General features: G+C 39.8%; 1 protein-coding gene across 5 annotated transcripts in view; it reads right to left on the reverse strand.

Moving 5' to 3' along the window:
* Window positions 1-22,287, reverse strand: part of APP (amyloid beta precursor protein) — a gene marked incomplete at both ends in the record, with an annotated part of 237,102 nt that overhangs the window by 30,784 nt on the left and 184,031 nt on the right. For all 5 annotated transcript variants that reach the window (XM_082010909.1, XM_082010908.1, XM_082010907.1 and 2 more), the window contains 2 exons: window positions 17,150-17,249; window positions 19,337-19,465. In XM_082010909.1, coding sequence (XP_081867035.1) covers window positions 17,150-17,249; window positions 19,337-19,465 — 229 coding nt within the window. The remainder of the gene's footprint in view (window positions 1-17,149; window positions 17,250-19,336; window positions 19,466-22,287) is intronic.

A 22,287-nucleotide genomic window follows, 5' to 3' on the forward strand; every position in this document is an offset into this window, starting at 1 on the left:
GCTACTTGAATCATCAGTTACGCTAATGGAAAGCCACACACAGCCTGGCTGTTACCCATCAATACAGTATTCCCTCCCTTTTTCACAGCTGCCAACTCAATTCCCCCACCCTGCAAAAGACAATTCCCTAAATAAGCAGGCAGTACAGACACAGCTGGAGGCTAGGATGTGCGTTCCAGCCTGTTTCAGGGATTTTCTTTGTGTGGTGAATATCTTCATTATTAGGTGCTGAACACAGAGATTCTAGGCTGCTCTTCAAAATTTCATCTCCCATCAGACCAGTAGGACAAAAACTCCATGACAATCTTCCTATAATAAACTTTTTGTTGCTTGGCGCATTGTGTCCTTGTAGAGTTCTGCTAAGTTCTGCCATTGAGAAGAATAAGGAGGATGTCAAAACATTTTGTCCCTCTGAGAGTATGTGCTCAAAAGCAACCATGACCTTGGGATAAACCCATGCTCAGTTGGGACCTCAAACCTCCCAGCAACTCTGGATTTGGGGTGAGGGAGCACAATTGCTGCTTCTCCTTCAGGCACCCAAAGTTCTCCTTCAGGCACCCAAACACTTTCTTTCTCAGGATGAGAGACAGGCTCACTTCTGATGCTTCAGTAAAATGCTTCTCAGACTTACCATCATCTCTAAAGAAGCTTCACTCATTCTTGGGCTCACTGCAGGCATCTCCCTATGGGGCATTACTACTCAACTGCAGCAGCTAGAAACAGCATCTAGCTGGGGAATTAGACAGAAGGGTAATACTACTACAACCTCCTTTCAAGACTATTCTGTTATCCCACAAAGAGACACATGGAGTGAAAAGCAAAGAAGGAGCAGAGGAAAAGAAATAAAATTTATTACAAAAGCTTCTGGTGGACGCTGGATTGCTAGAAGCCATTTGTCCACAATGGCCCTAGATCTCACTTCTACTTGTAAAGCTTTGCAAAAAAAACTGTACTAGCCAAGCTACCACGACAAATCCCAACAGAGGTGTTGGGAGTCCCCTCTGGAGTGGCAAAAACTATGCTATTTTGTAACTTTATCTACTTTTTATTGGCATACAACATTGTTTCCCATGTTGGACTCTGGGGCATATTTACCCCAGCCCTTAACTGGCATAGTTACAATGACAGAAATTTCATGTGGAACAGCTCCACTTGCTGCCCTGGAATGCCAGCAATCCATTAGTTATCTTTCAAACTGTCATTTTTATTTAGTTCATAGTTCATTATTTAGTATTTCTGAAAGTAACTATTTGTTATTTTTTCTTTTCAAGGAGCCTATCTATTAGATGAAAAGCTCTGCAATCATTATTATGTGCAAGACTTTTGAATTTACTTGAAAAGCAGCTTTAAAATTGGCAATTGTAATTTTGGAAGTTCTAGAAAGCAATTTAAGGTCTTAAACCAGATTAGAAACAAAGTGCACCCAAAATACCTCTTCTAAATACTAATTAAGTAGTAACATCAAATTACATACCATAGTTTTGACCCAACACCAAACTTCCTTTGTAAAACGACGTTGACATGATAGAATATGTAATGATTCAACAAATAGGGGTTTGAGAACCAGCTCAAGTGAATTGGTACAAATGCAGAGTCTTATGGCCTCATATTCACCACCTTATTAGTGACCATTCACGTGTTTTTCACAAAGTTACGGTTGCTTTTGAGCATGTGGTTTCAGAATGACAAAACTAAAAAGTGTCAGCAACCTCCCTATTCTTCTTAATGGCCGAAAATACAGAGTGCTTGAGTCATAGTGATGGCTTCATTTGCACATGCACACATATTATTTCATACCAGTCTGAAGACAGTTTAAATCATGCAAATGCTGTATGTCACAATTAGGATTCACTAAGAACTTTTACACCATCATTTATTACAGTGCATGTGGTAAGAGGTAACGTTTAGATGCCGCTTTCAGTTGCATGCCTACTTTATGCGCTAATTCAATGTCATCGTTCATAATCTTCAACATGAGCACGTGCCCAAAGGAGCTGCACTGCTGTAATGCGGTCAGGTTTTAACTAAATTTGAATGTTGGCATCTTGTCAGCTGTATGAATCAAAACTCCTCCAAGCTGGTAAATATGAAAACAAGATCTCCTTAAAGGGCTTTGCCTTGGTGAATACTTCAAAACAAAACAAAACATTATTTACCTGTACATCTGCATTTATATTAGAGCTCTTACATAGACTGACAGCATACTTGTAACCCACAGTTACGCCAGCAGCACTTCCACAAGCGTGATGCAAATGAACAGATGTATTTCACATTCAGAAAGCACTTGTATTCCCCCACAAGTCATTTCTACTGAGATGTGTTGTAAATAAGGGTTTATGCAGGAAACTCCAAAATACAAAGTATTAGTAGCACAAGTAAGGGTTTTGAGAGGTAACACTTATGGCTCAAAAGGCTTTTTGTACCTGTGATGAATGCAAATTCTACAGTCAGGAAGGCGGTCAAGACACTTGTATATCCTGTGGGTTTCATATCTGTAACTTACGTGAAAGGAGAGAATATACCAGAAAATAGCATGTGTATTTCCTACAGCCTCTGCCCAAGTCAGAGGAAGTTTCAAGCACGTGCTTGAATTTAATCACACTGAAGCCTGTGCCTTACCACAAAGAGTTAAGCGCCACTGAATTTCAAGCATATTGCTATTTCTATGGTGTTTTACTGAATCAAACATTCTAAGATTATAACGTTACATGCTACTAGGTGTCATAATTACATAATTACAATGTTAGCAAGCTGCAAAGCACAATTATGCCATATTCAGTGTTGAACTAATTCATTTGTATAGTACCAATATATATTAGTCAAATGTAATTTAGAGAGTAGCTCTGATGACAACTTTATTCAAAGTGACCTGCCTACTGGAAGGTGTGAGAGTGGCTTTGTTGCCTGCACACTTTGAAGATGATGATAAGAGAGTGATATGCAAAACCATTACTGTGAGATACTGGAAATTAGCCCAACTGGCGATGCTCAGATCCATACTGACAGAGAAACATGACCACCCCATCAGGTTCAAACTTTCTTCTCTTCTCCTGATTAGCCTGTGAAATTATGCCGTAGGTCTTCTTATCTGGAAAATTTTACACGGCAATATGCCTCTCTCTAGGGTTGAACTGAGACTGAAAGAACAAGAATCATGGGAAACAGTATTTCTTTGTTCTTATTTTCCGTCCCTTAGAGACACCACCACTAGGGCAAGAGTACGCAGCAGCAGTAGTTTTTCAGATTTCAGAAATTTCTTATGTGTATGAAAATCTTGTTCAGTAAGGTGAAAAGACTTTTCCTTTTTCAAGTTCTCAGAAAATGAACATTTAAGGTATTATGAAACAGCTGACCTAAGAAATTTTTCCTGGAAGTCAGTAAGAGAATAACCATCCTATAGCCTTAGACAATACCCTGTTGCCTAAGAACCAAACTTTAGAAGAAATACACCTCTGAACTTAAGAACAGCTGCAATATTTGGAACCACACTGAAAAGAATGTGCTTCTAATATATTTTTAAAAAGTCACAAATTTATAACTTTCATTTCTTTCCCATTTCATGCTGCTTCTGCTTTTTCAGCTTACGTGGATTTCAATGTTTCCCAAATCACATTATAAAAACAACTCAAGTGAGTTTCCTCCTGTAAGCAGAAACATGTAATAATGTTTCAGTTAGATTTGCCTGGCAGACTATTTGTCTTAAATATAAAAATACCCAAAGATGTTTAACTTCTATCCAGAGCGATTGTCCTTTTGCAGGTCGATCATGTTATAACCAGTTTTCTGGTAGTGAACAGTGTTCAAATCATGAGAAAGCTTGGAAGATCCAATTCAGGAAAACATTTATTACCATGTAATGATTAATTTCAATAGGACCTAGGTGTCTTTTTCATTAGGGATGGACTTCAATGCAAATTTAGTTTTGTACATGGCTATGCAGTTGCAGAGAGCTTTGAGCAAAGGTTCAGGAGAATTTCCACACTGCTTCATCAAGGAAGAATCAGAATCACCCTCTGCCATCTTTACAGCCTGCTATGAAACTCAAGGTCTTGAAATTTTGTCTAATTTTGTAAGAAGGCTGCTGTAACACTCTTTACCTTCAGTGAAAGAAGGTTATAATTACAACAGACCCTTATCTACCTGACAGCTACATAAATTAGTTATTAACTAAAATTAAATATCAATATATGGCTATACATGTGCGCACATTTATAATTTTTAAATATTTAACAGCCAGTCATCTGATTAATGACTGCATTTCCCCCTCAGTTCAAAGCAGAGTTTAAAGGAAGTTTGTGGGATAAAGTCAGTCCGAAACAAAAAGCTTGTGTTGCTTGTGCAACGCTACAGGCTTGGGGAGGAGTGGCTGGAGAGCAGCCGGGCGGAAAGGGACCTGGGGGTGCTGGTTGACAGCCGGCTGAACATGAGCCGGCAGTGTGCCCAGGTGGCCAAGAAGGCCAACAGCGTCCTGGCCTGTATCAGGAATAGTGTGGCCAGCAGGAGTAGGGAAGTGATTGTGCCCCTGTACTCGGCACTGGTGAGGCCGCACCTTGAATACTGTGTTCAGTTTTGGGCCCCTCACTACAAGAAGGATGTTGAGGTGCTGGAGCATGTCCAGAGAAGGGCAACGAAGCTGGTGAGGGGTCTGGAGCACAAGTCTTATGAGGAGCGGCTGAGGGAACTGGGGTTGTTTAGTCTGGAGAAGAGGAGGCTGAGAGGAGACCTTATCGCTCTCTACAACTACCTGAAAGGGGGTTGTGGCGACGAGGGTGTTGGTCTCTTCTCCCAAGTAAACTAGTGATAGGACGAGAGGAAATGGCCTCAAGTTGCGCCAGGGGAGGTTTAGATTGGATATTAGGAAAAATTTCTTCACTGAGAGGGTGGTCAGGCATTGGAACAGGCTGCCCAGGGAGGTGGTGGAGTCGCCATCTCTGGAAGTGTTCAAAAAACGTGTGGATGTGGCGCTTCAGGACATGGTTTAGGGGACATGGTGGTGCTGGATTAATGGTTGGACTTGATGATCTTAAAGGTCCTTTCCAACCTAGTGATTCTGTGATTCTGTGATTCTGTGTTATCTCTGAAAAAGTTATTAAATAGAAATTAAAGACCCTTCTTTTCTTTCACAACTTCAAGCCTTTTTGTCCATTTCTATGGTCTCCTTTCCTTCCTCTCACCCTCTCCTCATTCAATTTGGTTAAATTAATAATATTGTCTCAAAAAAATAATTCACCATTCACAGCCTCAAAAGCTCTGGATTAGAATGCAGAGAAAATGCTACTTCCATGTTATGGCACTCTTTTGGGCAAAAAACTCTGAATGAAACATAGTTTTTTATATTTATTTATAAACTATCGGTCTTACTTACTGATAAAAATGATCAGATTTATCTGCCAACCTTATAATACACAGTAAAATTCAAAAGTGCAGTAGAACCTAAAAGTCTACCACCTGAAAAAGTCAGTTACCTATCATTTTCTATAAACACTTCTAAAAGTCAGAGTACGAATCCCACAACAGTATTTGATGTGTACTGAATTTGCAGACGGTTTGGGAATTACTAAATAATCCATAGAAATATATAAATCTGAACATTAATTTGTTGCACCTAATTCCCTTGGTCTAAAGAGAACATTTTTCATTTGTCTCACTTATAACAGTTTAAATCAGAATTCACCAAAACTGAATTGTGCAGCATTTGCTCCAAATAAAATATGTTTTGCCTGTTTATTAACTGCAGTTTTAGCACTTGATAGGCCAAATGTATCCTGGCTGTCTGAGTATTCTAGAGAGATGCATTTATTAAATTTAACAAATATATCTATTAAGTGGGGTATGACCTATTCTGATGGCTTTTATGTCATTTTTCATATGCATGATCTAATAGAAGGAAGTAGAACAGTGAAAGGACTGGAACCCCACCTAGGTAGCACTATTCAGGAAAATGCATTTTTCAATTAAACTGGGCATATGAGAATCACACAGCAGGAGAAAGCTGCACTGATGAAAGATTGCTTCATTTGTAATCCCATGTGCAGGGGAACTGACTGTTAGGAGATTACTGAAACATTGCCATCAATCCAGCTGCTCTGTAAAATCATATATCCTCAGTAATTCTTTTCCCTTTTTATCCTAGTAGTAAGACCATGCCTAGCAAGAATACGTCAGATGCTCTTGGCCATAATAAGCACCTGTGAAATCTCACTCTGCACATCTTAAGAGAAAGTTATGCTCAAGTAAAGGAAAACTTAGTACATCGTTGGCATTAGAGGCATATCTAGCCCTCCCCCTCAGGACACCTGCCCATAGTGATGCATTTCAGACTTCAGTGCTTAAACTCCCCTGGATAACAATTGCAGAGACTGCTCTGGGAATGACGACTGACACACTAGCTCTGCAATATATAATATATAAAGCTATAATATACAGCTCGTGCAGACAGTCTGGTTCTTACTGGACATTTGCAATTTGCTGGCATGTAAGAATTAAGATGATTAATTTCATTATTTCACAATCTAACACCCTATTAGGAATCTGATCTTAGAATGAATTACACAGAATGGCACAACTGTGTTTCCAAACCAAGTAATTGGGAAAAGAAAGTCCATCATTCAACAGCAAGTATGAAGTGGAAGCTGTTGTTGGAGTGTTGATTTTGGGCTGCTTCAGTACTTGTGGACACTGACATCATTAACTTGATTTAAGATGATGGGAAGATGACATATTTATGAATTAAATTAAATGTATATTCAGTGCGTTAAGAAAATTTTCAATAACTAAGAGTAATGACATTTCTGCAAGTGGGCAACGTTTCACCGAGCCAGTGCCTCTCCATCTGAATGGAACCTACGCATTCTGAAAGTCAGGTTCTTCTGAGCTAACCTGCTATCAGATCATATTTGCAAGCTGGACAACTGCAGGATTTTTCAGACTTTAGTTATCCATTCAGTAAAAGAATGCCATCTTACATTTGGCACACGATGAGCTAACTTATTAATTCCTTAAAGTATAAATGGCAAAAGCAATTACCAGGAAGTACAAAAGAGAAAGTCCGAGAGATGCCACCTCGCTTCATAAAACAGTAAAATCAGACTTTAAAAAAATTTTCGTACCACCACATGCTTTATCTGTATCATCTAAAAAATGAGTGCTCCAGCTTTTCTTTTCACCTACACCAAAGATGCAATAGAGTAGGATATCAACTCAAATAGATGTTTATGAACACATCTCTAACTATGAGGTAATCCTGACCTACGATGCTTTTTAAAATCGAACATATCCAGTATACTGACTTAAAATAACACACATACTCTATATATTCAACATTTTCGTACAACTGTAGCCCTTCTACCAGCGGAAACAATGCTCTCCAAGACAGAATATCTTAGCCTGTTTTCTCCAGGACACCAGAAAATGACATGTGAAATGCCTAGAGAGTTAAAAGGAAACCCTCATCAAATCCATATTTCTATGCATCCAATCAAACAAGAAAAAATAGGAGATAATACAACCAACCATCAGACAATTATTCAAAGTTTAGTGCATCTTTCCTTAATTCTAGTATGAAAATCCATTGTGCACAAGGTCACCTGTAGACTCCTCCAGGGGGGTATTTAAGAAAAGCTGTGAAATGGACACGTTACCAGCCTCAACCTGCTGCCACTGTGAACCCAGAGTGGTCTCTTGGTCATAAACTTCCTGTGAGACCTTTGGTGGGGATGATAACTTGCTATTTAAAGGGAAGTGTCTACGAAAAAATACTTCAGGCTAAAGAAATGGAAAGGATACTGAATAGACACTTCACAAAGAATCTACCAATGTGGGACAGAGTACTCTAGCCATTGGCTCCTGAAGAAAATCAAGGCAACACCTTCAAACCTCCCCTGCTAAAGGATGAATTACTTAGAATGAAAGATTTAAATACCCACTGGAATACCAAACTCCCAGAAAATTAAAAAAAAAACAAACCCAAAACAAACCCCAAAACTTTGTTTATAATCTATGTTTATAATTTTTATCAGAAGTTCCTGGTTTCCCATTCTAACACTTGGATCATGGGACCAGATTTCCTTAAAAATGCAAGTGAAACAGAAGAGTGTTTTTCAAACCAGAGGAAAAATATTCTCTTAATAAACTTTGGAAGACCTTTTTATTCTGATGAAATTTATTAAAAGCAGATGGAAAACAAGATGTCCCATACCCTTCCCTCATGAAAAAGCCATCCCAATCTGACGTCATGTGAAGCCATTTATCCTTTTCACACTATCTGTAAAACCTGTAGGAAGCTGGCTCATTTACCGACTACAGTCATGTTCACAGTATTTATGAGATTAAAAGAGGGCTTGAGCACACAAAAATCAGGATTCATATCTTTTCTGAAGAACATTAGGGCCCATGACAAGACACAATAGACCATTTAGCTACAAAAGATGGGGAGGATATAGTATGCTACTAACGAAAGCATTTGAGAACATGAAAGTCAGTGAAGTGCATTTACATATATTTTAATCATCTACTATTCTATGCCTAATTTTCTATGACAGTTAAATAATCTAGACAGAAAATACGAGATGCTTAGAAGAGGAAAATGTTGGATCTATTTCCAGGATTTTTTTCCTTCTTTCCTAAGCTGCAGCAAAGGACATACTTTACTAGCAGACAGAGCAGAGTCTCCAACCTGGAGAAGTAACTGAGGTTCTTCAGCTCTTCCAGGCTCCCAAGTGGCATGCGAATTTACAAAGTCTCAGCAACATGGAACTGTCATTCCAGCTGGCAACTACCTTTGCCTACTAAAATATAACACTAAGGGAGAACAGTTAGTTCAAGAAGTGCCAACTCCTGCACCTTGAGAAGAATGACCCCATGCACCAATATATGCTGGGGGCTGACCAGCTGGAAAGCAGCTTGGCAGAAAAGAACCTGGAGGTCCTGGTGGACACCAAGTTGAACATGAGCCATAAATGTGCCCTTGCTGCAAAGAAGGCTAATGGTATCCTGGGCTGCATTAGACAAAGCACTGCCAGCAGGTGAAAGGAGGTGATCCTTCCCTTCTACTCAGCACTGGTGAGGCCACACTTGGAGTGCTGTGTCCAGTTCTGGGCTCCTCAGTACAAGAGAGACATGGACACACTGGAGGGAATCCAACAAAGGGCCACAAAGATGATGGACAGGAGCACCTCTCATATGAGGAAAGGCTAAGAAAGCTGGGACTGTTCAGCCTGGAGAAGAGAAGGCTTGGGGGTATCTCATCAATGTGTGTAAATACCTACAGGGAGGGTGCAAAGAGGATGGAGCCAGGCTCTTTTCAATGGTGCCCAGTGGCACGACAAGAGGCAATGGGCACAAACAGAAACACAGGACGTTCCCTCTGAACATCAGGAAACACTCTTTTACTGTGAAGGTGACTGAACACTGGTACAGATGGCCCATAGAGGTTGTGGAGTTTCCACCCCTGGAGATATTCACAGAATCATTAAGGCTGGAAAAGACCTTTAAGATCATCAAGTCCAACCACCAACCCAACACCACCATGCCCACTAAACTATGTCCTGAAGTGACACGTCTACACGTTTTTTGAACACTTCTAGGGATGGTGACTCCACCGCCTCCCTGGGCAGCCTATTCCAACGTTTGACCACTCTTTCAGTAAAGAAATTTTCCTAATATCCAATCTAAACCTCCCCTGGTGCAACTTGAGGCCATTTCCTCTCGTTCTATCGCTAGTTACTTGGGAGAAGAAGCTGTCTGGACACTGTCCTGGGTAACTGGCTCTGGGTGGCCCTGCTTGAGCAGGGGCCTTGGACTAGATGAACTCCAGAGGTCCCTTCCAACCTCAGTCGTTCTGTGATTCTGTGACATTGGTTGATTCCCCACATAAACAGAATACATCACCTTTCTCCAAATAATAGCTCAACAGTATCTTGTTGACCTATTTATGGCATTTAAATAATTATAAAAATATTTTATAGAGGTAGGAAAGTGGCAAAACTGGTGGCTAAGCAAAGACCATAAGCTTGTGACAATTAAAAAAACCCAACAAACCCACCCGAAGAGTGTGTTTGTGTGTATATTATATATATATATGTACATATGAACTAGCCAAATGCTTTAAAAAACAATGTCCTTGGGTGGAAAAGGTCTTAATTGTCTACCAGGCAGTCTACCTGGGCCATATCATGTCAGTATTTAAGCATACAAAACACTATCTAAATGCTCCTGTGTAAAGATTAACACAGAATTCAGTTGCTTTTGTGGGAGAACTCTCTGCTATTTTTAACCACTAACCAGCAACATATTTTTTTGCTAGAGTTCCAACTAATAATCTTTTTAAGTGAATGCTAATAGGGCTTCAAGGGAGAAGATTAAAGGTAAATCACCACTTCACACAAAATTCAAAATTTTCTTTGGAAAGCTGAGGTTACTGGCTATGCACAAACATGTCAAGTCAATTATGAGGAGAAAGCACAGGCACAGTTAGTGCTGGAAGTCACTCCAGAGTACCTGTGCAAATACACATTCTCTGAAGGCTGCTTTCAACTGCTTCTTCCACTTGCACTATTCTTAGGGGCAAAAAGGGCAGAGCAGAACGGGAAGAACGCTAAGCCTGTATGATACAGCACAGACACACCAAACAGTCTCTTGAAAACTAGAAGGTAGGTTTTACAGTACCTTAGGGTAAGACCTGCACATAATTGTACTACTTCCAGAAAATCTGTTTAAAGTTTACAGAGAAATTTCTGTATGGTGTAAATATACCCATCAAATGTGAATGGAAGAATTGCTGCCATAGAAAAGTGTGCTGGCTTTAGAGAGACAAGCGTGGAAATTCAACACTTACCGTTTGGCAAAGATGACATTCCCTTGTGTCCAAAATTGAAGACATGCCCTGTCAGGTACTAGCCAAGTGGCTGGGCCAATTTAACAATAATTCTATTGACCTCCAGAATGGCAGAAAGTATAAAACTTAACAGGAATTGTCCAACCTTCCTCAGCTACAGATTTCTGTAACTACTGCAGTTGCACACTGGATTTGTGGCTCTTTATTTTATGCTGGGTAACAAGTTCAACTCCATTTGAATCCTTTAAAAACAGAGAAAGAAATACTAACTAGAAAGTATGGATCAGCAAAACCAGAGAGGAACTGCTTTTCTTCAGGATGAACATCTCTAGTTTCCCTGTCCTCAGCATGCTTCTCTGCACCTCCATCTACTGCTGAAAAGTACCTGTATTTAACAACGAAGCAAACCTCTCCAGTCCCCGTTATATGGATGCCCAAGACATTTGTTACCAAAATGTACCCCTATGTGAGCTAAAATACTACTGCAGACAGACACAGGAGGATTTACATTGACTGGATTAAGCAGGTTTGTCAACTGGTGCAAAACCCAACTGTCTTGAGGATAAGCATCACTGATGACAATTCCTTGTCCTTCTCTATGCCAGCTCACTGAACTTGGTCTGTCCCAACACAGATAAATCCTAGAGTGCTTATTCATTTACCCATGCTTCAACATCCCCATTTTCCTTCACCAGCAAAAAATAAAAGCATTATAATCACTCCGATAACATGACATTAATTGCCTCAAGCAACTGCTACCTGTACTTTTCCCTCTAGTCTAAAAGGAAGACTAGAACTGCTTCCCATGAAGCAGACTAGAACTGCCACGTCCATGACCAACAAACAATTTTGAGAATTTTCTAGTGTAATGTATTGAAATTGAGTCATAAGGTAATTACTGTTCTTACTTGATATGAACTATACCATTCTGTACGATCCCATTCCAATACCCTTGGTAACCTTACAGCATCCTTTTAACAAGCTACTGACACATTTAATGTATATCAACGTCCCTTTATTATACTAATACCTCAATATGGCAACCCAACTTCAAATAAAGGTGCAGAAATCCTAAGCATCACTTCATCATTTTAAGTATTTTTTGAAGGTAGAGTTCTTCCCTTCAGCTATATCTTTAGATAGAAAGTACAAGGAAGAGTTAGAGAAAAATGAGACACTGAGAAGTCCTGTTGCAGTCTGAAAGACATTACTAATTACATATTCAAAACATAACATTTTATGGGAGAGGATGAAGAAAACAATCACAAAAGAAATGGCATTAAACAGGACAGACACAGAATTTGCCTTTGCAAAGTCCCCAAGGGTGTGTTTTGGTTTTGCAATATAAATCCCCAAACCACAATGGTTGTTGTTTTGGACTGTCAGTCTGTGGCAAGCAGCTAATGCCCTCAAAACTTCATAAGAAGGACACCACAGAATGAATGGAGAACAGCATCTTAATTCAACTCACGGCAAGAAATGCAGCAAGGCTGTGGATTGACTACAGGTCAAAATCAGCAGCTAGCAACAAGAAATCAACAATTAGTCTTACAAGTGCTGAAAGACCAGAACCTGCTGAGGTAGTGGTAACTTTGCCCTCCACAGATGCAGACTGACAGGTATAGGGACCTAATGGCTGAAGAGGAAGGGTAAAAAGAAAGCAAGTCTTCAGACATCTTTAGTCTGTAGCTTGTCCTATATTTACAGCTTTTTCTAAAAATACTCAAAAAAATCTTCACAGGAAGTTGTGAACCAAATGTCAAGAAGCAAAACTCTCTTGCTCAAATTCTGTCATGCTAAGCTGGAGCACACAAGTACTTGAAATAGCACATGACCCCCAGCACACTGTATGCATTTGAATGCAAGTAGTGATCTGGGGTCTGCTTGTGTTTCTGCTCTCTCTCAGCTATATGAGTGTGGCATCCAGAACATGCTGCAGAAGAATGGGATAGGCACAATGGAACAGAAGAAGAATAGTTTGATTTTATTTGTCAAGGGACAGATGAAATAATTTTCTCTTTCTTATTGCTCATAAGTGAATGTTTCGGAGCTTAGTTACGATACTGCTGCAGTAGGCAGTGCTGAATGTTTCATCAGTGATGGGCTAGAAAACAAGGAGCTGAGGACATCAGTTTGGAAACAGCAGCAAAGACAGAATTAAAAGTTCATCTCACTGCCTGCCCATCTGACTGATGCACAAAGCTCTGACGTAGCTTCTGATTCAGAAGCTGTGCCTGCTGTGCCACTCCCAGCAATAAATTGCCTTTTACATACATGGATAAGCAGTCTAATCAAATAAGGCTTTAAAGCAGGATGTGCTCAAAGGAATTGCTGATTTCTCTTAAAGCCTGCCATTGCTATCTCTGAGCTTTTGTACATATTAAATAGTACATGAGATTTATCAGAGGGAAAAGGCGAGTACAAATACCAGAGTAACCAAATAATCTGCTCACCTACAGTATGCAAATAAATATCTCTTCTCAGATTTTTTTGTGCCACTCTCCTGTTCATGGGGCATACTCCTGCCCATGAGAAACACCACTTAACACAAAGAACTACATCAGCTGCCGAGAGTGACCTGGTTTGTAGCACATTTGCATTACTGCCCCTTGAGAAATCATTTGCAGTCAGAATGCCAAATGACCTGCTTATGCTTTCCAAGTTTTGTCATAACAGTCGTGGTCAGACAGACCTCATTCTGCAGCTCTTCCTCTGATCCTTTTTCCCCTGCCCCAACGTGAACAAGAGACAGCCAGCAGTATTCTTCCTGACACATCTGGAATTCGCTGCGACCAATACGTGCCTATCACCCTAATGGGGCGTTTGCACATTACACGTTGGTCAAATGCTTAGCAAAAAAATTCCTCACCTCATGTTAAGTGCTGCTCTCTACCCTTCAGAGGAAGACCCTTCTACCCTGTGGGTCTTCCTACGTATCTATATACACAAATCAAGACATCTTCTCTTCAAGCCAACAGACATCAACTGGTGATGAACACCTGCAGATAAGGACTACAACCCTTTTAAATTTTACCCTAACTTCTGGCCACCACCTCTGCTGGAGTTCTGAAAACAACCAGAAGTTTTAGAAGGCTACTTTTAGTGTAGAAGCTGGATTTCATCTTTTGGATTCCACACTTTAAAACTATGGCTGTAAATCTGCCTTTTGAGGCAGGAACTTCAAACATATCCTGTATTTTAAAGGAAATTCAAATGTTCAACTTCCGTATGGTGATTCATCTGATCACCAAGCATTAATTAAAAAATCTTTAGATTGTTGAAGAAAACGTTCTCTATGCAGCTGCTATGCTCTAGGAGTAACTCTAGATTCTATTTCATGTAATTCAAATTCATTGCTCAGCATAAACACTTCAAAAATAACAGACAGAAATTAGAAGTGTACACCTTCTCTTTAGGCACATATACATTCCAGTGACAGAACACCACCTGTTTCTCATGAATTAACCTTTGGTAGTGGACCAACATGAACACATAAGGGAAATTTTAATGTATTTCTCCTTTAGTTTCTAAAAAAATAATTAAATCCCAAGAACTGAGATTCAAAATTGTCAACAGCTAATAACGGAGACACTGTGCAAAATAGGGCATAATATATCTAGCAATGAGAAAATCTAGTAAAAAACAGCACCTTATTAGATATCAAGAGGAATTAAACCCACAGTACAAATTCACAGGAAACTAGATCTCATTTATTTTGCAGCTCACAGAACTACTTGTTTAATTTTGGGAGAAAACTACCTTTGTCAGAGCTGCGTCTTCTAAAGCAAAGATTATTCATTCCTCAAGGTGAAAACTGTTCATGAAGAACTCTGCAGTAAAGCGTGGAGCTAGAAACCAAAGGTATAATGAACAAAAAACCTGAACTAAAACATTAGCCATCTAACTTGCATCCCAGCCTAAGTGAAGAACTATTTTCAGCTATGCTTCCTTGCATGTAATTTATTATTCAGACGCTGTGTGTGTGAGGTTTCTTATCTACATTATTTTTCAACTTTTCTACTGACTCAGACTTTCTAAGTCAATGGTTGTAACAAAAGGTATTTAATGAAACTTTTGTCTTTTTAATGAGAGTTGTAAAATTTCTTGGGAATGTTACAAAGTGCAATTTTATTAGTGTTTTACTTCTCCAGAGGTTCTGCAGCTGCAATAAGATTTCCTTTTCTATGCGTTCAGGAAGAGTAAAGAGACTAAGAAATTAAATAATTTCAGAAAAAAAAAAAAAATTCAAAACAGAATTTGAAACAGATGGATCAGTGCTCAGAGCCAGAAAAATACTGTCTCCTTTAATAGATGGGAATGACCTCAACAAACTTTCATTAAAACCAATATGTAAAACCAAGTATACAGCCAATGTTATCAATAAGGAGAATGTTGATACTGAAAGAGTATAGTCTTTCTTGCCATTACTGAAAACTATTTTATCTAGTACAGCCCAGATCTGATAATGCCTTCTTTAATTTTTGCTGCCTGGTAACTCCCAGTATGAGAACGTATTTTTCATTGCTTTAAACTTTGCAATGCTTTGAAGAATTTTTAGTATACTCAAAGCCACCAAAAAATCAAGGTAGGGAAAAAGTGTTTAAGAGACTGTGATAGACTTTTTCTTTAAGATATCTTAGCTTCTCTCATCTTATTAGGAAATAATATCCTACTAATTTCAGGCTCTTTTTTCCCCCTAAAAATTAGTATTACATTTGAGATTAGGAGTCAGAGTTTTGTAAAACACTTAACAGTTAATAGACTTTTGCTCCCATGTCACTTCAAAGACTCTGAAATTCCCATTCCATTTCAGTATTTAGGAGGGAGAAGAAAATTTAGAAGAATGTCCTCACTAACAAGCATTAACATTACCAAGAACAGAAGAAATTGAAATGTAAAGCAAAAAACCCGAGGAAATGATAGCAGTGCAGAAAGAAAATAGACTTAGTATCTCAAAGACCTAAGAGTATTGGCATCTCCTTTCCTACAGAAATTAAATGCTTTCGAATGAATTCTCAAATGTTTCTGTCCCCTCGCCCCCAAACAGCTCTCTACAACTACACACTGAGACTGCTGATTCTGCCTTATAGTTGTGGAGCACAGAAACACATGGTAAAGGTTAATTACTAATTCAGCTATCTTGTTGTTTCTTCCCAACCCCTTCCTCAACTTCCTGATCTCAGCCCCAGCCCTCTCAAGCTACCTCACAAGTAGAAGCACATCTCCTTCTTAACCTGTGCTTTGGCCAAATGAATCTACCACTACCCGCTGTCCATACCCTCCCTGTATCCTAAATGTGTCTTAATCCTTGCCACAATGGCACGCCTCCCTCCCTTCTGTTCTAGAGAAATCAGTAATTTATTTAGTCAGCTGAAGCAGTTATTTGTGAAACTAATCCATTAACTGCCGTTTGGCAGAGTATTACATCCTGTGAAAAACAGCTGTTCCAAAGACAATGACCGTCCCGTCCCCGGCCTTCGCATTCAACCACGTATTATTTGTCTTAAAGAAGCACATTAGCGACATGATGTCCAGAGCTGTGGCTGTATCTGAAATTAATATAGGCTGAGTGGAGCTGCCTTGCTGCAACAGCAGAGCACACAGCAGAGTCCGAGTGCTGTGACAGAAATCTCTCTTGCAGCGATGCCACAGCCAAGGGCAGGAACCTGAACGCGAGGCAGTACCCTTCTCCCTCACAGCTACCTGCTGTGACAGCACTCAAGGCAGATGCACACATGGGCCTGTTGTGACCTGACTGCTCCACAGCCCAACCTGGGCGCTGGAAAACATGGGAGGACAGGAGATATCCATTTGACCAACTAACCAAGAATTAAATTTATGGCCAGTAAGATACTGCCAAGCTGCACGTAGCAACTTCCAGCTGATGATGCTTGCACTTTTCTCAGATGCTTGGGTCTGCAACTAATTTTTTAGCTGGGAAGGTTTCCACAATGTCTACATCAGATAATGTAAATACTTACCACGTAAATTAAACATCCAAACCCAGGAAGTGTTTGCTAAATCTCAGTGTCAATAGCTGCTTCCACATAGCATGGAGGCTCCAAATGTAAATTAACATATTTCAGGGAAAACATTTACAACAATATGATGATACCGCTGCATAGCTTATACAGGATTTGTCTTCCAAGTATTCATTATGATTTAATTTATAATTTAAGAACACTGGCAAGTTTACTCTCCTATTTTTCAGCTGGGATAGTATATCAATAGAAGTAAGATGCTGTATTTTAGGTTTTGGTGGTAGTTTGCCATCACAGAAATATTCCCCTTTTTCTACATTAATAGTTTGCATACCAACTTCATCCTGGATCTCCTCTGCTACAGCAGGCACATTGTAGAGGAAGGAGAGAGACTGGTTCATGCGTTCATATATCACACGTAGATGTGTCATAACCTATGGAAATAAAAGTATTTTAAGGAGGGGCATGCTACTGCTAATTTGACATTATTACAAATTTTACAGGTTATAGAGAGCAAGACAGTTTTCACTTGTGCTAGGTGTAAGATTTCAGTATGCTCCATGTACTGAAACTTTCAAATCCATTGCAAAATTCACCTCTCCCACAGCTGCTACAAAAATAGTGTTCTAGATGCTCCTCCATAGCAACTACCTGAAATCCCAAGGGAATGCAGTAATTTAAAGTGGGGGTTTACATTTGCTGTGGGGCAGAGCATGTACACAAGTGGCTGTTGTGGCGGAAATCCACAGCCTCATTTACCCTTCAATAGCATTTACATCTGCCTGTAGCTCTAAGTTTCTACATAACACACAAACGAAGTGAGGCGCAATAATTGCTGCATCAAAATGTTTTATCTGTTTGGTTGTTTGTTTTTCTTTACCCTAATATTGCAAAAAGAAACAGTGCGCTCTGAAAAAAGCTCCGATTTTCTTGGTAAAAACATTGGCAAACATTTTCAGCTGAAAACAAAAATATTTCCACCCAGAAGCATTACTGCATTGTCTCATGTGATTGCAACTGTATTGCCTCAGGTTCCCATACACTGCTGTGGGCTGAGTCACGACACCCCATGATACATGCTCCCCCAGGGTACTCTCTGCAAGTATCACTTCTGTTCAGTAGAAAGGGAAATTGAGGTGCATTTTAGGAGACTGACAGGGCAATTAGGTCTAAAGAGGAAAATGGTTCGCAGAGAGCAATTTCGACAAAAAAAAAGGTATGATTACTTAAAATTGAAATATAGTATTTATGCTTTTGAACAAAACATTTTGTTTTCCATTTTCCACTGAAAAAAATTCCCCATCAGATCCTCCAGCCTACATTCCCCAACCTTCTGACCAATTCAAGAAGCAAAGATACTGTAGAAATACTCATTCCCATGATGATACACTACGCAATACACTTGCATGTCTTGCATCTAAATGTCAGTTTCCATTCTTCACCTGTGCTGCCACACTATCTGTAGTCTTCAAAATTTCACTGGTTTTCGTTATGAAATAATCCAGTGTTTTAGAAACTAAAAACTCACGTTAGATGCAAAAGGACATGCTTTAATGTTTAAGACAAGGGAAAGACAACTGTCACTGCAGGAGACTGTTAGAAGTGTGCATTTCTAACTCTAGCAATTTCAAGACAGCATGACCTCAATGTACAATTCTGGCTAGAATAGATGTTTGAGAATTCTAATACACAAGTTGTGCCATGCAGGGAGATGTATGGTTTTGATTTGGCTTTCAGCGATGCCAGTGAGTTCAAAAATGGTGGCTTGAACAGTGCTTCCCATTGCACCCTGCAGAGGGAACAGTGGCTGATTCTGCAGATTATGGCACCCTTTTTTTTACAGCTTAACAATTATGCCTACAATTTTAATTGATGTTTTGAAAGCCAGCTGTATCTACAGTCTTTTTTTTTTTTTGCTTTCTCACCCTCCATGGTTTATGAAGGCAACATAAAAGCTGTTCCAAAACATACACATTGAGGACTGCAGTAACATTAAGCAGTTAAAATGCCATGAACTACAGTGCCTATTTTAAAAGAACATGTTAAACTCGAGTGCATCGCAGTAATCACATTTTATAGACACTACAAGCACCTCTGCAATGACTGTAGCAAGGTTGGTTGCAGTCAGACGGCTACACCACTTCTGGTTCTGCCACTTCAGTTAAGGGAAGCATAACCATGTGTGGTTGCTAAATCTATTACTGATATTTTCCCAGAGGTATTATTTACCAAAGCACTAACAAAGGCTCTGGGCATTAATGCTCTGGAGGGCTCCTTGGGAAATGTCCATGACTGACTCACTGTCTTGATAGACAGAAAAGCTGCTTTTCATTTCTTCTCAGAAGACAAGTTATACCCACCTTACTCCTATATCACTTTGCCTTAATCTTCTAGACTATTTTTTATTGCATGTAAAGCTCTCCACAGAAGAGTCACGTATTTAAAAAAAAATAATAGATTGACAGAAACTTCACAATGGTTATGAACAAACATGACCCCATTAACCCTCAGTGGAGATTACCTGAGATCTGATTTGGGCAGCTTTCTTTGGATCTACCATGCGGACATGTTCAAAGTGTTTGAGAGTATGCTGTCTGTCCTTCTGTTCAGCACGCACATACTTCTTCAGCATGTTGAATACGTGACGAGGCTAGAGGGAAGAAATAGGAGAAAAAAATCAGTTTAGTTTAGAACAGCACATGTTTTAGCTCCTTGCACTGGAGACGTATCCCAAACCAAAAGCACTTGACCAGCCAGTGCCTGCAGCTATCTTCTGAAGGCAGGTCTGACTACTGTAAGGAACATCCACTCACTTAACCCATTTGGTAGGATGCACTGTTGAATAGTAGTTGTAGGTAGCAGATAAGGTCCCTGGGGAGCGTGTTCAGATTTCCTCCCCAACCATAAGGGGAAATTTGGCTGTTGCATTTCCTTGTCTAACTGCTATATTATTACCCCAACAAGACAGCAAGTGTCACCATAGCACGCTAGTTAATGGCCACCCAACATCAATTTCCTTTGGGCTTTGCTTCCATTCTCTCCATCAGACTCTGCTTTTCCTCTCCCCCAAATCAGGAAGCCCCCATGATCCAAGCTCACAGATCTGCAACCTTCACCACCACCAGGCAAATCTCTCCCAGAAGATCCCCAGAACCTGGACTCCATTGGAAGCACTTCAAAGATTCCCCATATACGCTCCACTATGCTGAATACTCAACCAGTATCAACATCTGTCAACTGCAGTTAAACTTTAGCAACAAGAAAGGTTACAACTGGTAAGTTTTATCAACAGTAAACTGAATGCATACATTCAGATTCAAATCAGAAGGTAACCTGCCCAACAGCTGCACAGAAGACCATATGAAAGTACAGTTACTTGGTTCCTCTGAACATACTCTGCTTGAGTGCCAGATTTTGTAAAAATCTTAGCCTATGTATACATTGCAGGTGATTTTAATTAGTAAAAACTATTAAATATATGCCTTAAGGCACATAACTGAATACAAACAAAGGAAAGGTCCGCAGCTGAAGGGATCATGAAAATATACACAGACTGATGGTAGAGCAGTGAAGACTAAGAAATGTGTATTTTTATATATTTTCCAACTCCGTACAATAATACAGTGCCAAAACAGGGAAGTGTTCTCTAGCATACAGCTAAGACATCCATTTTCAACCCAGTGTTTATGATGGATTCTGGAAATCCAGCCCCTGCCCCCGAACTCTGCTTGTGCTGTTGTGCTTGTGCATCCTACTTGAAGCTGCTGAGCAGTGAAAAGTATGAAGCTGAGGCAGGTGAGAAGAAGCGGAAAGGTGACCTTACTGTGCAGTAGATTAAAGAATGACCAAAAGTGGTGAACAGCTGTTCTGGGGACTGGCAGGGATACAGGGAAGCGGGTGGAAAAGTGACAAAATAAGCATCAGAGGCTCCATTGCACAACTTTCCGAAGCAGGAAGAACCGTGGGCGAAGCTGAAGCTTTAAGATGACTTAGATTCACGGACAAATATAGAACCTGAACTAATTTAACATTTACACAAGGGATGAATACTAAGCTAGGGAGCTCAAAGATTTAAGAATCTCTTCAGCTTAAGAGAAGCAACAGATTTAAAAATGTCCTTAGACAGTAAAACAAAGGTTATTTGAAGAAGATTTGTCGGATAGAAATAGAGAGATGTGAAGCTGATCCCTGCCAAAGGATTAAACTTAGTGGCTCCATGACTGAAAATTCATTCATGAGGAAAATGACCCCAAGCCTCAAAGCCAAGAATCCTCGGACCAAGTTGCAAGAAACTGTGGACAAATGTTGGAAAGTAAGTAATTCTCACCACATTATGGTAATGTCAAAACAAACTGAAATGGCAACTGTAAAGCTTTGTAGGAACAAAGGCTAGAAGACCAGAAAGCTTAACAACAGGAAAATTTTGAAGACAGAAAATGTTGTTACCTTTCCTGACATTTCAGCCTTCCTTGCCCCCAAGATACATCAAGATAGCAGGTTTGGGCAAATTACAGAGAAAATTATTAATTTCTATTTCTTCAAGGCATATTCCAGTTTAAGTGTCATGTCTAACACCAGAAGCATTATTTTTTGTTTTCCCTCAGTATATTTGTATTCACTGCAATACGTCGATGAAACTTTTACATTAACAATCACAAGCATATTTGTTGACAGGATAACAATCTTGGAAATACCATTAACAGTAGTAGTCACTTGGGTAAACTGCAGTTTTAGTGCCTTTTATAACACTGTGAAATGCCCCAAACCTATCACTATAGAGGAGAAATGGATACGCATGTCTCTAGCATGTCTGTCCAGGAAATCTTCCTGTGATGGCAGCAGAAAAACGTAATTCAAGTATAGGACAATGCAGAAAGAATATTAAACGCGAGGTGTTTCCTTACAGAGGCAGCGACTTTGCTTTACCTCAAGCAAAGTAAACCCTCTAGAAACTTGCCTTATGTAGGCAGACATAACTGCCCAAAGTCCCAGTTGCACTGGATCAGGTCAGACCTCCAACCTCCCCAGCAACTTTGCAATGCTACTGCCTCACAGCTTCAAGGCCGTGGATGAAGGCTTAAACTGCCAGAGCTGGTGACAGGCAACCACAGCTCTCCACTGGGCTTTGCATACCTCAGTGTGGCAGTTACCGTAACTGAGGACCAGGTTTTAGAGCTGAATGTAACTTTAATAGTAGAAAAAACACCAGAAAAACCTACAAAAATGAATTGATCATTTTCTCCTCAATGCCTAGAACCGTAGACCTACTGTTGCACAGTTTTAACAAATCTCCGTATCAGCAGAAGTACCTCTAACCCTAAGTCCCACCTCTGTAATGTATTACACACATACTTTCCTTTAAATGTCATTATGGGGTGAAATGGTTTTGCTTAAAATCCCACACATACAGGCACTTTTTTCAGAGATAATTTCAGCAGGACTCACCCCCAAATCTAGTACACTGAGCAGTGA

Source organism: Phaethon aethereus, assembly GCF_964289735.1.
Source record: "Phaethon aethereus genome assembly, chromosome: 1".
NCBI lineage: Eukaryota > Metazoa > Chordata > Aves > Phaethontiformes > Phaethontidae > Phaethon > Phaethon aethereus.